Genomic DNA, 13,398 nt, shown 5'->3' with positions numbered 1-13,398 from the left:
GGGGGGGTTGGAAGAGAGTGAAGTTTTAAGCATATTTAACTGATGATTTCCTCCCCCCGGAGAGTATTAAGCATATTTAAGGAGGTCTATTGTTTTTGGAGTAAATGTATATCACACCCCAAACGTGTATACTATATTGTTGCGATTTAAGTTCGGAAAAATCAGAAAAATAACTCGAGTAATTCGTGGATCAGTCGTAAAGGGAAATTTTATATTTCTGTTTGTCATGTAATATAATTTTTTTGCCAGCAAAAATAAAGAATATTTATTTTTCAGTAACCATTTATTACATTTAGTGATTTTTTTTTTTTTTTTTCAATACGCAAGCATATTTCTAGTCATTAGGTCCTAAGAGTGCAAATTCTAGGATCTCATCTTCTTTAGAATTATGATTTCGTACATGATAAAATAAATCTTTATGTTTGTTATTCTTATTGAAATCCTCCAGATGATCTCTCATACAGTAGGCTAGTTGGCGATCGCACTCGCAAATGACAGCTTCACACGGGTTGTTATTATCACCTAAAAAGCCAGATAAAAATATATTGCCATTATTACTAATAAAAGTCACTCTACCTAAACATTTTTAATAATAATATTTGAAATTGAAACAGTTTAAGGTTATGAGTTGGTTATCTGTAGGTTATCTTTACGTAACTTGGGTTCTTATGAATGTCGTTGTGGTAAATTTTTTAGCCTGCTTATTGGAGTCATGAAGTGGCTTGAAAAGTACAATTTTTAGTAAAGAACCGAAAGTTTATAAAACTTTCGTGAGTGGTAACTGACGTTAAAAAATGAACTCACCTCTGGACATGTCACTCCCCTTTCTTACTACTGAAGAATTTCGCAGCACAGTAAAGTTTTTTCCACATAGATTAAGGTGTTCAAAAACCTTTTTTTAAACTTTGGAACTTTCTTTCTTTCTCCATTTCACGCGACTTGCATTAGATCTGAGTATGGTATTTTCGTAATAATTTAAAAAAAAAAAAATCAGCATTTTCTGCCTGGTTGGCAGAGTGAGTACACGGTTTCCGTTCTGTAGGTTTGACTTCAAATACTGCTGTGTGGTATAGATACTTGCGAACTTCTTTAAATGGTTGATGAATTTCATCGTCCTGTGTGAAACCATCGTCTCTCTTATTGGAGACCTAAGTGGCTTGAAAATTTCCATTTTTGCTCTCTAGAGCAGGGCTCGAGATTATTTACCTTTACTCCACCCGCTCTGCTAATAGATTTATAACCTTTTTTTATGTTATACTTTTAACATTACCATGCTTCCTTTTCATCTGAGTGTTTTATTTAGCTCGATAGAAGAAACACAATCATTACCTTCTCCCAAGAGATGATATATACACCACATAATCCTGCTGTAATATGAAATCAGAATGGCGCCTTTCATTACTATTTTTTTTTACATGCCTTTTAGTTGAAAAAATTGACCTGGATTCAAATCTCATCCCTGATTAGAATTTCCCACACCTTTTTCAAGTGAATTTTCTCGTTTTAGATGGAGGAAGAGGTGGTATACTTCTTCCATATAGGCTGCGCCTCTGACAGATGAACAGGGATAACCAGACTAGATGTAACCATTCACTAGACTTACAGGAAAGGACGAGGAAAAGCACTTTGTGTATGTGTGGGTGTTATTTAACTGAAAGCACCATTGAACTAGAGCACTGAAGCCAATGTTTCGAGAAAATATGGTACCTCCATTTAACCATCTTATCCTCTAATTAAATAGTGTGCAAATGATTAAGTTAAGGGGATAATAAATCCCTCATTAATTTACAGCCGGATACAAAAACTCGGAGATCGAAATCATCGTTTTTCGGCATGAAACTCTTAGACAGAACCGGCGCTAGGGTCATTGCCGCCCGCATGCAATTTCTCTCTAAGCGCCCATGTAACGATCCGGGCGTGTGTGGTTCTTTTACGATAATAAAAATTTAAATTATTTGAAATTTCTTAAATAAATTTTGACAGAACAGCCACACGTTGGTTCGCTAAATGTAAGGAACCGGGGGTGTTGACTAGGCAGGATAATCGTTAAATACCCGAATATGCAAAAAATTCTCAAAAGTTAAAGCAAATTTTGATAAAGCCACTTCACTTTAATCGTTGAACATAATGATACAGGGATTATAGCCTTCTCACCAACCCGAATCGCTAACAAAATGAAAATGAATTTTAATTAAAGTTAAAATTTATTTGAACTAAAGTTTAAAAAATGTTTGCATTTTATAAGTTACTAAATTCTATTCATGTTAAAAAAACGTTTAATTTTCTTGACCAAAAAGCTCTGGAAATACTTTTATTGGGATTATATTGATCAAGTGCATATAATAACAATTAAGTTATACCAACTAAGTCTGTTGGCATCTTCAGGGTACATAACTGATGTACGGCACTAAAAAGTAAAAAACTGTTACAAACTATAATCAACCGATTCCGATTATATTAAACAAAGATGCCAACAGACTTAGTTGGTATAACTTAGTTGTTATTATATGCACTTGATCAATATAATCCCAATAAAAGTATTTCCAGAGCTTTTTGGTCAAGAAAATTAAACGTTTTTTTTTTTTTTAAACATGAATAGAATCCATGGGGAAACCAAAAGTTACAAAAGTTACTGTCACAGGAATCAAAGCAAATAATAATGGTCATTTTCTCGGTTTTACTTGCATAAGTTGTGCAGTCTAAAATTATGGAATAATATTTAGATTTTCGAATTGATAATAAAATTGTATCCCTGATTGCGTCACTTAAAGTTTCCAATATTTCATTTTGACTGTCTTTACTCAAATAGTGTACCTCTATTGTTTCGTTGTAGGGCCCTTTCAACATGATTTTCCGTAACGGGATCAAACTTCGCAAACAGTTCGACTAATTTTAAAAAATTGCCGTTATTCCTTCCATATAAATTATCAGATGATCCGCGAAAAGCTAAATTTTGGCTACCAAGGAATTTTATAATTTCAATCAAGCGTTCTAAAACACTCGTCCAATGTTTCTTTTCCATTTCATACATGCGTTGAGTCTGGTAATCAACAGTAGTTTTGTTTTTTAAATTTTTATCAAGTTCCTTTCATTTTAAGAAATTTTTCATGTGAGTTAAACTAGTCTCATGTCTATGTAAAGTTGTACTTACATTTCTCCAATCGTTATAACCTTCTGCAAGACTACTTATTTCAGTAGGTGCGAAAAGTTTGCAACAAAAGAAATAAAACAGAATTTAAAGTTTCGGAATAAATGAGCCATGTTCTTGGCACGAGCTCCCCGTTTTCCATTTTTCTATTATAAAACGCGTCGCTAAATTTACAATCATATGTATCTCTGGGATATATATTATATTTTTCTTTTGAACAGGCCCCATTTCAATTAAAACAACTCGTAATTTTTCATCAATATTTCCCTATTCACGTGGATCTTCTAATTTGTTGACCACGAAACTAACAATGTATTAGTTTCGTGGTCAACTACAACTAAATCTTCTCCTGTTTTTCACTTAAATCATCCTTTTTTTTTTATCTTGTTCAATAGTTGCAATAGTACTTTCATGCAAACTGGATGATGTGCACGGTTCTTCAACTGTGATTTCTGATGTATCGAGTTGGTTACAATCTACATCAGAATATTTTAACAAATTTATTAAGAGCCTCAGTTTGTTTCTTAATATCTGCTTCTTTCTCAGCATGACGCTAACGATTTTGTGCACCGGATAACTTTGTTTTTAATTTTTTAATTCCATTTCTATTTTATGCCCACAAGAAATTATTACACAACACGACACAGAGACGAAATAATAGTCCGCACTGCTGTACTGTCAGTAGCCTACTGAGATGCATACGATATGACTAGTTAACTAGCAACAAATGTTTTGTATAGATTTTTGTATTCACTTTAGATAGACTGCAGTAGACACAACAAATCTGCAGGCAAGCATTTACCCCGCTCTCGCTGCAAAATTGTAAACAGCCAGCTGATCAAAAAGGCGGCAATATACAATATTTTTAAATTTTTATTCGGTGTATCCGGCCTTATTTTAATATTGATCATTCTAAAAATGTTTTGTTTTTATGATAAAAATTTTGTTTCTTAAAAATTAACTTATGAACCGTGCACCGGAGGCGGCACCTGCATGCTCTGCATGCTCGCTTCAGTCGGCCCTGCTCTTAGATTTTGATAGATTTCGGTCTCCGAGTTTCGTATTCGGCTGTAAAATAATGAGGGATTTTATTATCCCCTTAACTTAATTTATGCCACCGAAAAAATAGCCTATTGGTTCTTTATAGTGCAAATGATATTTAGGTGTTTTGCTTGAAGAGATGCATTCTTCTGACCCTTATTGAAATCATTACCGATGCTCTCTTGGAAATTTTTGCATGCCTATATGAATATATCTTGATTGCAATTCGATCTCCATCGTTCATAATAAATGCTTCTACGAGTACTCGTTTTCTACATTTATTCTTATCGATATTGATCAGAAATGTTTCCAATTTACTGGTAATTCAGTTAAATACCCCTAAAACATTCTCTACTCCCTGATTCCTGTGTGGTCACCTACATATCATCATGTAAAGCTTTCTTCAGGCCACTGCTGGACAAATGCGCTTCCATTTTAACCGATTTTGTGCATCTCTTCACCGTAAATGTACATAACATCTATTTATCTTATCGTTCCATTTTACCACTAATCTATCTAGTTTTTGATAACCAGTTCTTGGTGTCCATTCGGTTCTCTTTGTCTATCTGTTGTCATACATTCTCATCAGATGTCCTGCCCAGCGACATTTAATGTTGCCTTTATTTGTACCTTAATGAATAATATTATGCAAAATGTTTTCTTGAACTCTTCATCCTTAAGAACAACTCTCATTACTAAAACGTTGTTTGAAAAATAAAATTTGCATTAATTTACATCTGACACAAATTTAACACCATAACTGAGGCCATGCTTTGCCAAAATGTTAACAAATAAGGCCCTACTTTACTTTTTTTTAATTAATCACTACAGTCACTAGACGGTTTGTCATTCAATACAAATTCCTGACTTTTTACTTTTAGGAACTTTTCGTCCTAACAAGCAAAATAAAAAAGAACATTTCCAGTTCAGTTTGCAAGAACAAAAATTCGGATGTGTTTGTGATGAGCGACAAACAGCTGGGTTTGAAATATCATTTGTTGGAATAGGAATTAAATAGCGAATAAATATATGAAAATATTAATTTCGGTTTGGCCCCATTTTATAATTAGAGATGAGAATGAATAAAAATGAGCGTTGAGGCATAAACATTTCATACTTTTTTGATCATTTTATCTTAATTAGAATATCATGTACTTAGCAGTAATGTTCATTGTTTGTCTTGAAACTTTATGTAATTTGATTATTTGGTCCCCTTAACTATAGGAGCCAAGAAAAGCATGACTTTTTTGCAATTTAATTTTTAAGCTGTTTCAGGGTTAAAACTATAGCAGTTTAAATTCTTCTCCTCTCCTAAACTACATCTAACTACCCTAGGGTTTTGAATAAGATATCAAAGAAGGATACTTACTGCAAACGATGGTTTTATCGTACATGGTCCATTTATATTTTGAAAAGTAAGTGCTTTTTTTTTCACCTATCTCAGCACATTTTCGTGTCGCATCATCGTAGCAGCGGTCGTGTATCTTGCAGCATCTATAAAAACGTGGAAGCATTACTGTAGACAGTTGAAACAGTAACAGCAATTATGTGAGGCAACTTTATTTGGATAGTAAAATCACTAAATGAACGTTTCAGAGCTCACTACTAGAGAGTGGAAAAAAGGAGGAATATAATTAAAAAATGAAGTATTCATGATACAAGTGTGCAGTATTTGAAATTCATCGAGTTTTTAGGAAATGGAAATATATAAAATAATTCTAAATGCATTTCTGTCTTATGATTAAGAAATATTCAAGTATCGACATTCTAGGATGAATAGATGAAAATCATATTACATAAGGCATTAAATAAAATTTCAAAACTTTTTCGTTACTTGCACGTTTTAGTAAATGGGAGTTGAATTATGACGAACACAGTTTCATTCAAGTTCCATGCTTATCTAATCTAGCCATAAAATGTCATTGAAGCATATATTAGATAAGCATGGAACTTGAATGAAACAGTGTTCGTCATAATTCAACTCCCATTTACTAAAACGTGCAGGTACGAAACGTTTTTGAAAGCAGGTTTGATGTAGGGGGAGTATATTATAGAAACTACTCAAGAATATTTCATGAACGAATAAAAAAAATAGCTAACATCTTTTATTCCCGTAATAGGAATAAAAGAGTAGGCGAGGCCGTTTTAGCCCTACCTAACTTTTGGAGACTGAGTGGGCAATTCAGTCTCCACTGGTAGCCAATCAGAGATAGCTGGCCCAAGTCTGTCACTAATTAAGCGGCACGCAGTGAAGAGGCGGTTCAACAAGTGCCGCCATCTCGTGGTTCCTAACACAATATATTTAATGTCTAATGTCTGAAATAGTGTGGGTTCTACGATCGATTTTCTTGAGTTTACGGGACGAAAAACCCGAGATTCCGAGAGAAAAAACTCACTTGTTTGTGCCAGAGACCGACTAGCTGGGAACCGGTCGAAAAAAGGCTTAAAAAAATTTCCTCTAGTCGCCGACTAGATTTGAAAGCAAGTCTTCCTTCGTGCGCTCAAGCGCCACATCCACTGAGCTACTTTATTATAAACTTTTGCAATTATTTACATCATAATGAATTCTATATACAATATATACATTTGTTATACCATTATTTCAATCGAAGTTTCATTTTATATTATATCATCATGTTATAATGTAGCTGTTACATTACTGTTCTCTTAAAATGCCTTAACTTCCTTTACTTATAAACAGGGAATCTCATCTGTTAGTTACATACACATTATTTTCTCTATTACATCAATTAAGGTATAATTCAGCTTTTTTTTTTTTAAATATACAGTTAATTCTATTTACATACATATATATAATTATATATCACACTTATTATATATTTAACAATCTATATATTCTACAAGATAAATCATATATACATCTGTACAGCGAAATAACATTCGCATGCAATGAAGTAGGAGAGCACTTTTTTTTCCTGCGGTAGGAGATCTGTTCCAAGTGACTCAGGTGCTGTTTCCTCTGGTGGAGGTGGAGAGTTAGTATCCTTCCGATTTGCCCCATTTCCACTAGGAGTGATAAAGGTGTCGTTCTGTTGTTGGTTGGAGGGTTCATCTGATGTAAGGTTGGAGGTTAAGTGTGTTCATTCTTCTGGACTGGATCGAATTGGTGATCTCCTCCTGGATGTAGTGATGTAATTTCGATATTGTTCCAGGACTTCCCTTCCATTCTTCCCTTCCATACGCTTGGTCGCACCTGTGAGCCCAAATTGCGTACATCGTTAGGATTAGAACAATTGTTTGCACCCTGTTTATATGTTTTCCTTTTAGCCAGAATAACATTTCTTCATTGATTACTTTGATTTCTGGAAGCCATCTTTTAACGGCTTTCCAAGTTACTTCTGCTTCCTTGCAATATAACATTAGGTGGTATAGTGTTTCCGGTTCCTGGCAAAACTGACATGTTGCATTCCCTTCGTATACCTTTAGCCACTATCCACATCTTGGTTGGTAGGCAGGCATGGTGTACTTTAAAGAAGAAGGTTTTATACTTTGGATGTATTGGAAGCTTGAAGATATTGTTTAATACCGGACTGAGTGTGATTTGTCCTCTTCTTAATTCTCAATGTTGTGGTATGGGAATGGTTGTTCTGCTTAGTTTGTAGTATGTTGCTTTTGTTTTTTTGACTTATTAAGGTTTCAGTGTTAATGCGCTCTGTTACAAATACGTATCCCTCCGCCATCTCTGTAAACATTCTGGGAACTCTTCCATGAATCTCTGGCATTGTGCTGATTATTCTGTGTGGAAGGCATTTCTGTAGGAATGCTATTGCATATCCGTGGTATGACTTGGTGTTTGCTGTTTCTGCAGTCTTCGCTCTGTTGATAACTGTTTTTAAGTGGATATTAATTAGACCTAGACCTCCTGCTTCTAATTCGTGAAAGAGCGTTGTTCTCCTCATCGGTTCGTACCGAGAGCCCCAGATGTATGTGGCGCACAGCCTGTGGATCTTGTCTGCCCATTGCCCATGGTATGGGATGTTGTTCACTTTGTACCAGATGCGAGAGGATAAATATACATTGCATATTCGCGCTTTTCCTCTTACAGATAGTTGTCTTGGGCGCATAGTATTTATTTTCCACGCAACAGCTGCTTGGAGTTCTTTCCACTGTTTTTCATATGTTTCTGGGGCGCCTATTTTAACTCCCAGAACCGGTAAGTATTCCTGAGTTCTTATGCCTTGAGGAATCTCAGGGTTCTTTTCCCATTTTCCTATTAGCATGCAATGAGATTTATTCAGGTTTACTTTCAGGGCAGAAGCTTTTGAAAAAGGCGTCTAGTAATTTCATTGACTCTTCAATGGATGTTTCCGTCTCTAGGGTTAATGTGATGTCGTCAGCATATGCCAATATTTTTGCTTGGCTCTCCCCGTGAATGTTTGTTCCCTTGATTTCTTTGTTGGAGTTGATCGCTCTGACGACTGGTTCTAGTGCAAGGACGAAGAGGGCCATAGAGAGGGGTCTCCTTGTCTCACTGAGCATTTCATTTTAAAAGATGCGGATAGCTTCCTGTTCACGATTACTTGACTTTCTGCATTCTCGTAGAAAGTTTGCAGCCAGTTCCTAAATTTTGGGCCAAATCCCATTTCCTCTACAACTTTGAATATATATATACGTAGCTTATGGTGTCAAACGCCTTTTCTATATCCAAGCCTAGTAGGACACAGGGTTTGTCAGTCAGACTGTAGTACTCGTATACTGATCTTAAATGAGTAATTGTGTCTGCTATATTTCTGCCTTTAATTGCACAAGTCTGTGCGGGAGATATTAATTTCTGTAGATACTTCTGTATTCTATTGGATAGGATTTTTGAGATGATCTTGTAATCGGTGTTTAAAAGTGTTATCCCCCTCCATTGCTTTGTCTTTTAATTTTTCTGTGTCTAAAGTTTTCGGGATAAGTGTGATGTACTCTGTGCTGAATCTGTCTGGTTTTATTTGTGTTTGGTATATTTCTTGCGTCATTCTCATAAATAAATGCTCGAATTTTTGGAAGTAGTGCTTGTAAAATTCGTTTGTAAGACCGTCTTCTCCTGAGGATTTCTTGTCTGGTAAATGCCTTACTGTTTGCCTGAATCCTGCTGCTGTTATCGGGATGTCAATTTCTTCTGTCTCTTTCTGGGTTATCTTAGGTATGAAGGGGAGGAATTTGTTTCTGTCCCGTTCCTTGCTTTGTTTTTCCGAAAACAGTGTTGCGAAGTATTCGTGAATAGCATGCAGTAGTTCCGCATCTTCTTGAATGATTTTCCCATCGTAGTGTAAACATTCTATTCTCTTTCTTTCATAATTTCTTTTTTCGAAAATCCAAGCTGTGGATATTTTACCCTCATCATTTTCTATGGTTCTTAACTGGGAGCGGAGCCACGCTCCTTCTATTTCCTGAAGTTGTTGCGCCTTAATTGTTTCTCTAATTAGATTTATTTCTTGTTTAACTTCTGGTTTGGTCCGATCCATGTAGTACAGGCTGGATAGTTTCTTTAGATCTGTCTCTCTTTCTTGGTTTTGCTGGTGTTTTCTTTTAGTGCTAATTTTTATGGCTGCGTTTTTAATTTTTCTTTTGAAAGTTTCCCAGGCTATTATTGGATTGACTATTTTCTACGTCTGATATTATATTTTGTACTTCTTTGTTGAATTTTTCATCTTTCGTTAAGTTCTGATTAAATTTATACAGTGGGAAATTTCTGTTGACGAATTTTGTTCTTTTTTCCTTGTGAGGGGGTTGAAATTCTGCTATTACCATGTAGTGATCGCTGAAAGTTACAGGGATATGTTCAACACTGCTCGCAGTGAAGCCTCTGTATTGGGACACGTAAACCCTGTCGATTCTTGAGGCGTTTCCAGGAGCGAAATGTGTGAACTCCTTTTTTCTTGGATGCAAGAATCTGAAGGCATCTGTTAGCCCGCAATCTACAAAGGTCTTGATGTGTCCTTTCTGTGGCGCTTGTGACCCTTTCTCCTGATCAATGAAGGGTTGTTCCACGAAGTTCATGTCACCTGCAATTACTGCTATGTTCTTCTGTTGCAGATTTTCTTTGATTATCTGCCAAAATGTTGTTTTTTCTTCACGTTTTGTTGGACCGTACACATTCATTAAGGTTATTATTTGATTGTCGAGATGTATGTCAACTTCTAGGGCTCTGTGCCTGACATAGACTTCGTGGGACAGCAGTTGCATGTGTGGTGCCTTTTTGATAAGGATAGCTACTCCACCGCTAGAACTACTGCTGGCAGGTTCATTGATTAGGATGTAGTGATGGGCTAGTCTTTTTTCTAGTCGTATTATTGGCTCTGGCGCGTGAATTCTTGTTTCCTGCAGCATTACGACGTCTGGCAATTTTTGTGAATTTCATTGATCAGCAGGTTTTGGCATTCTTTGGTATTTATCCCGTTACAATTTATGCTCATTAACTTCATTTTGGTTCCGATTTGTTCTGTTACAATTATTCGGGTAGTTTTATGTTTTGCTTCTGGCTCTGGTGGTATTTGGCGTGACCTTAATTTTTGTTCTTCGCTGTGTTTTGGGAGCTACGTTTTGTGTTGCTGGCGACTTGCTACTTGTTTGCCCTTGGGATTTCGGATTACAGGTTATTTGTGACTCATTTAAAGTTTCCTGCTTGTCACCTGTACAGTTCTTTCCACTAATCTCTTCCCTCGGTAATGGCTCAGGGCGACTTTCTGGAATTTCACTTTCTCTGCCTTCCCCCCTCTTATCGTCTGATATAGACATTTCTGGAACAGTGGTTTTGTTGTCTTTTTGTAACGTGAAGTTTTTTTTCTTCCCTGTCAGTTGATGAGTTGTTGCTTCCTTTGTTATTCTCCCTATTTTCTTCTTTACCTTTGTTATGCCCATCTGTGTCTTGCACATCCTCTTCTCCGCCTTCTATGTCTGGGGACTCTTCGTTTTGCCTCAATATGGAAGCGTACGTGCTACCCTTGCATTGATCTGCTGTATGACCTATGCGGTTGCACTTTTCACATTTCGGCTCATGCGGTGTCTGCGTAGATGTCCGATTTTTTTACAGCGGAAGCAGGATGGCGGTCTTCCTGGGACCACGACTATTCCCATAACCTTTTTCACTCTTATAGTATATGGGATGTCGTCAATTTTTGCACCTTCGTTGAGTTCTGTGACTAATTTTTTTTTTGTTGCTTAGGACATGAGACCAGTCATCATTCTTAATTGTTGATATATTTTCCAGAAATTCTATTTTTCCGAATCTTTCACAGTGGAGAGCAACCAAGTGATTTGGTATGTGGGGTGGCATCCAGTGTATTAAAATTTCTAATTTTCTACATGCATTTATATTAATAATTTCACAGGTGCCATTCCTCACTTGGATATTCCCCATGCTGGCAAATCGTTCTTTAACGGTCAGTTGTTTGAACGACAATAGAAAAACATAATTGTATTTTAGATGACCTAAATGCCACACATCACTTCCTTTAACTTTGTTTTCCGTAAGGCTTTTAATTATGTCCTCCTCGGTGTAAGGATCGCATTTTGCGTCACATTTTAGAATAACAGTTTTAGACCAGTCTATTTCGGGCGGTAAGTTTAGCGATTTTAATAGGTCCTGCGAGTTAAAACCTTCAGACCGATTTTCTTGTTCACTATCTGCTTTAGGTTCAAAATTGTTATTTCTATTCATTATGCTATTCATATCACGAAATGATTGAAACCAAGAGGTACTTACAGTTTCTTCTAACCTTCGCATTACCCTGCGAAGCTACGGTTGATCTTCAGTCTTCCTCTGCTGCCTGCAGCTTGGTGGTCGGGGCAAGGGTCGCGCGGATTACTAATAATAGGGAGCACTAGAAAACACGTCTGCACTCTATGAAAGCTAGAGGCACTCTGTTACATCCACTGAGCTACATATATTTTATTAACAACAAACCATCTATGTACAATATGAATAGGAATATATATATATATATATATATATATATATATATATATATATATATATATGTATATATGTATATATATATGTATATATGTATATATATATGTATATATGTATATATATATATATATATGTATATATGTATATATATATGTATATATGTATATATATATGTATATATGTATATATATATATATATATGTATATATGTATATATATATATATATATGTATATATGTATATATATATATATATATGTATATATGTATATATATATATATATATGTATATATGTATATATGTATATATATATATATATATGTATATATATATATATATATATATATATGTATATATATATATATGTATATATGTATATATATATATATATATGTATATATATATATATATATATATATATATGTATATATATATATATATATATATATATGTATATATATATATGTATATATATATATGTATATGTATATATGTATATATGTATATGTATATATGTATATATGTATATATGTATATGTATATATGTATATATGTATATGTATATATGTATATATGTATATGTATATATATATGTATATATGTATATATATATATATATATATGTGAAATGGAGTAAAACCAGGTTTAAATTTGCTTGGTATCTTTAACATATATTTATACCCAAGGTAAAAATACTTTCTACATTTATATCTCCTCCAGAGATTTTTATTTAATAAGGTTAAAACACCTTATGGTAACTTGTTTTGGCGAAATACTTACAAGCTCTGTATTACTAAATCTTGGTATTTCTAAGCCTAGCTCCCACTGACGAGACCTCAATAAAGGTCGAAACCGGTCTGGGTAGTGGCCCCTTGCCTTTAATACAAAACATCATACATCCCCTTCTTGGAGATGTGTTTTGGCATTAAAGGTAAATATTAAGATTAGTGATCGGAGCTTGTTCCACCTTTGCCACGAGTTGCCCTGTTCCTGCACTACCTGTGGGATCAGTTAGACTTGCATCAATTGCAGGCGCAAACTTGACTTTTAGTCTGTTTGCTTACTTGGGAAATGGAGTAAAACCAGGTTTAAATTTGCTTGGTATCTTTAACATATATTTATACCCAAGGTAAAAATACTTTCTACATATATATATATATATATATATATATATATATATACACACATCTATTTACAATTATATACATTTTGCACATAGTATGCTCATTTTAATTGGCATTTTTTCTTTGACATTTCTTTATAGTTTCTTTTTCACATTGTGTCTATT

General features: G+C 34.7%; 1 protein-coding gene across 1 annotated transcript in view; it reads right to left on the bottom strand.

Annotated features, from left to right (window-relative positions):
- Positions 1-243: 243 nt before the first annotated feature.
- The window catches only part of LOC150103049 (basic phospholipase A2 homolog LmutTX-like), a 60,495-nt gene continuing 47,340 nt past the window's right edge, over positions 244-13,398 (bottom strand). Inside the window, exons 3-4 of the mRNA XM_090398394.1 lie at positions 5,559-5,683; positions 244-522 (exon numbers count right to left, since the gene is read on the bottom strand). Coding sequence (XP_090254520.1) covers positions 335-522; positions 5,559-5,683 — 313 coding nt within the window. The 3' untranslated portion in view covers positions 244-334. The remainder of the gene's footprint in view (positions 523-5,558; positions 5,684-13,398) is intronic.

Source organism: Typopeltis vanoorti, chromosome 9, assembly GCF_054136105.1.
Source record: "Typopeltis vanoorti isolate ZY-2024b chromosome 9, IOZ_Tvanoo_1.0, whole genome shotgun sequence".
In the NCBI taxonomy this organism is placed as follows: domain Eukaryota; kingdom Metazoa; phylum Arthropoda; class Arachnida; order Uropygi; family Thelyphonidae; genus Typopeltis; species Typopeltis vanoorti.
The sequence above is the reverse complement of the archived record's forward strand: the minus strand, read 5'-3'. Positions and strand labels throughout refer to the sequence as shown.